Genomic DNA, 2,949 nt, shown 5'->3' with positions numbered 1-2,949 from the left:
AGCAGGAACAAGATACCTACATTCATCGAAAAGGGAACAAAAAAAATGAATATAAAGAAAATGAAAGACAATATGGATCCAACAGAGCAATCGAACACTCACATGATTGTCAATGTTCTCCAACAAATGCGAATTTAATGTACCGATGTTACACGTAGCAGAGGCAAATGAAAATAGAGATTGTTAACCATGTAAGCCCCACTAAATGGTAATGGTCAACATTCCAACCAGGTTACTTATTACTATTATTACTATTAAGTTTACAAGTCCATCATTCATTTTCACAATCATCTTTTCTATAATTTTGGAGGGTGAGATGACAGTGAGTAATGGTCATAAGTCATCACTGTAGATGCACAAGAATACATAGCTCCATTCCATACAAATATGTAATGCGGATAGATACACACAATTTTGTGAGATGAGATCTCAACATTCTAACACTTCCCAATTGTTAATACCAAAGCCTCAACTTAAACCCTTTTGTCGCAGTAAGATCAAACTAGGAATTTTCTTACAGCTCCTACTTTTGAAATCTATTAATGGGCTTTCAAATAAATGAACTCATATACAGCACACATAATATACTTCAGTATAGCAGCACTCCTCATTGCTCCAACACACATCCGTAATACTGCTTTTTATATTCTTTAACATTATTCGTATAATAGAATTTTTGAGTAAAGAACACAATTCTGTTTATCATGTTAAAAACATAGAGGAATAAGATTTGGAAGCTCAAGAACATTATAATTTGATGCCATATACATATACTGGAAATACACTAAACTAGACCGGTTTTGGCCAAACTTCAAAGAAGATATAACCACAGTAGCTCAAGTCCAAGTATAAGAAGTGTCTGTTTTTTCAATTTTAAAAGTACGTGACATACAAAACTTTAAGCAGATAAAGCAGAACAAGTTTCACACAGAAAGTAATCAACAAGCAAATATTTAAACTTATATAAGAAAATTGGAGTAAGTTAACTGTGCCAACAGTCATTTCCAAAGAATAAATAAACTAACTTTTTCTTATCAATTTCAGGAACATCACTCTTCTCCGCCCTCTCAACAATTACCTACATGAAAAGGTCAACAAAATTAGTAAACAGTAAATGAGATTACGACGATGTATGCACACACAGCAGAAAGCAGGTCTTACTGGAATTCTATCAGGATACTTCTCTCTTATGCGAGCTGCTTCAGCCTGCCTCCTTTCTGGCATGTAATGTTTGTATAAATTAGAGAACATGTGCTGGACCTAAATCACCTAATGTGTAAAGCAAATACAATTTATACAAGTTTCCGCACACTTAGGAATTGTTTTTAGTGGACAGAAGAGTTCTCTTAGCACCATTACATAAAAGCTCAGATTGTCCAAGAATGTGAAGGTAATAAAAAAAGGGGGCACATCTTACAATCAATCAACAAAGTAAAAAACCCAGTTCACAGGAAGAAGGTAACAGATCATATAGACACCTACCCAAACCAAAAATGTAATACTACCCTCATTTCATTTCAAGTGCCATTTAAGATTGTTTTACACAACAAGGAAATCAATAAATTTAGTTGTTTTTGACGAAACTAAGTCTTTTTTCTATGATACCTTTGACGGTTTATTATCTTATTCCACTTATTAATCTGTCTGCAATAAGTTAATTGTTTTATAGATAAAATCATAGTTAACGTTGTCTTGACCTTTGAAATCGACATATAAATAGGAAAAAAAATCATAAAAAAACTGACAAAAGTTAAAAGGAACAGAGGATGTAATAATAGCATAACACAGGAACTAACAAAAGCAAGGAAACTGTATTTAAGTTCTACAACATAGTCACAGACTCACATATGATAGATCATTATTTTGTTTATACTGACAAAAAAGAAAGTTAACACAAGACAAATGTTCACATGCCTAACAAATACAAACCTAAGTGAGTGGTAATATCGAAGGATCACATGTATCAAGTTTAATTCTTTCAAAATAATGCATTATCTCATATGATGAAAATGAAAAGGAAAAAAAAAACAGTTGAGAAAATAAAAATTAAAAACAAAATTGAGAAAAACGAACCAAGGGGGTGTTCGGTCTTGAATGAGCTTTTAGCCATGGATAAAATTCTGCAGCAGAAAACAGAGGTAAAATTAATAAAACCTAATTTACGAATCAGGGTTTGCTACAAATGTAGAAATGATTGAGGAACGAAGACAATTGAAACAAAAAAAAAAAAAGGAAAAAAAGAAGAATGGGATTTGGAATGGAAAATGGAAAATAAATATTGTTTTACCAGATGAGAGAGAAGTGTGAAGAAGATGCAGAAACTGTGTAAGAGATTGGAGAAGAATGAGACACAACGAGAAAACTTCTTATATCCATCTTTGCATAGCAGTATCTTTGCTCAACGACATCGTTTCTGATCATACACTATTCTTTTTTAATGTAAAAATGTTTAGATATGTTAATTTAATTTGAGATAATAATTCAGTCAATTATTTTATTTTTTATTTAATTATTTATTTAATTTTTATATTTTAAATATTAATAAGAGCCTAACAAATACAAACCTAAGTGAGTGGTAATATCGAAGGATCACATGTATCAAGTTTAATTCTTTCAAAATAATGCATTATCTCATATGATGAAAATGAAAAGGAAAAAAAAAACAGTTGAGAAAATAAAAATTAAAAACAAAATTGAGAAAAACGAACCAAGGGGGTGTTCGGTCTTGAATGAGCTTTTAGCCATGGATAAAATTCTGCAGCAGAAAACAGAGGTAAAATTAATAAAACCTAATTTACGAATCAGGGTTTGCTACAAATGTAGAAATGATTGAGGAACGAAGACAATTGAAACAAAAAAAAAAAAAGGAAAAAAAGAAGAATGGGATTTGGAATGGAAAATGGAAAATAAATATTGTTTTACCAGATGAGAGAGAAGTGTGAAGAAGAT

General features: G+C 31.2%; 1 protein-coding gene across 1 annotated transcript in view; it reads right to left on the bottom strand.

Annotated features, from left to right (window-relative positions):
• Positions 1-2,400, bottom strand: part of LOC101504145 (autophagy-related protein 8C-like) — a 3,007-nt gene extending 607 nt beyond the window's left edge. The window contains exons 1-5 of the mRNA XM_004515040.4: positions 2,288-2,400; positions 2,074-2,120; positions 1,162-1,217; positions 1,026-1,078; positions 5-16 (exon numbers count right to left, since the gene is read on the bottom strand). Coding sequence (XP_004515097.1) covers positions 5-16; positions 1,026-1,078; positions 1,162-1,217; positions 2,074-2,110 — 158 coding nt within the window. The 5' untranslated portion in view covers positions 2,111-2,120; positions 2,288-2,400. The remainder of the gene's footprint in view (positions 1-4; positions 17-1,025; positions 1,079-1,161; positions 1,218-2,073; positions 2,121-2,287) is intronic.
• Positions 2,401-2,949: the final 549 nt, after the last annotated feature.

Source organism: Cicer arietinum, chromosome 6 (assembly GCF_000331145.2).
Source record: "Cicer arietinum cultivar CDC Frontier isolate Library 1 chromosome 6, Cicar.CDCFrontier_v2.0, whole genome shotgun sequence".
NCBI lineage: Eukaryota > Viridiplantae > Streptophyta > Magnoliopsida > Fabales > Fabaceae > Cicer > Cicer arietinum.
Note: the sequence above shows the minus strand (reverse complement) of the source record. Positions and strands in the feature narration are given on the sequence as shown.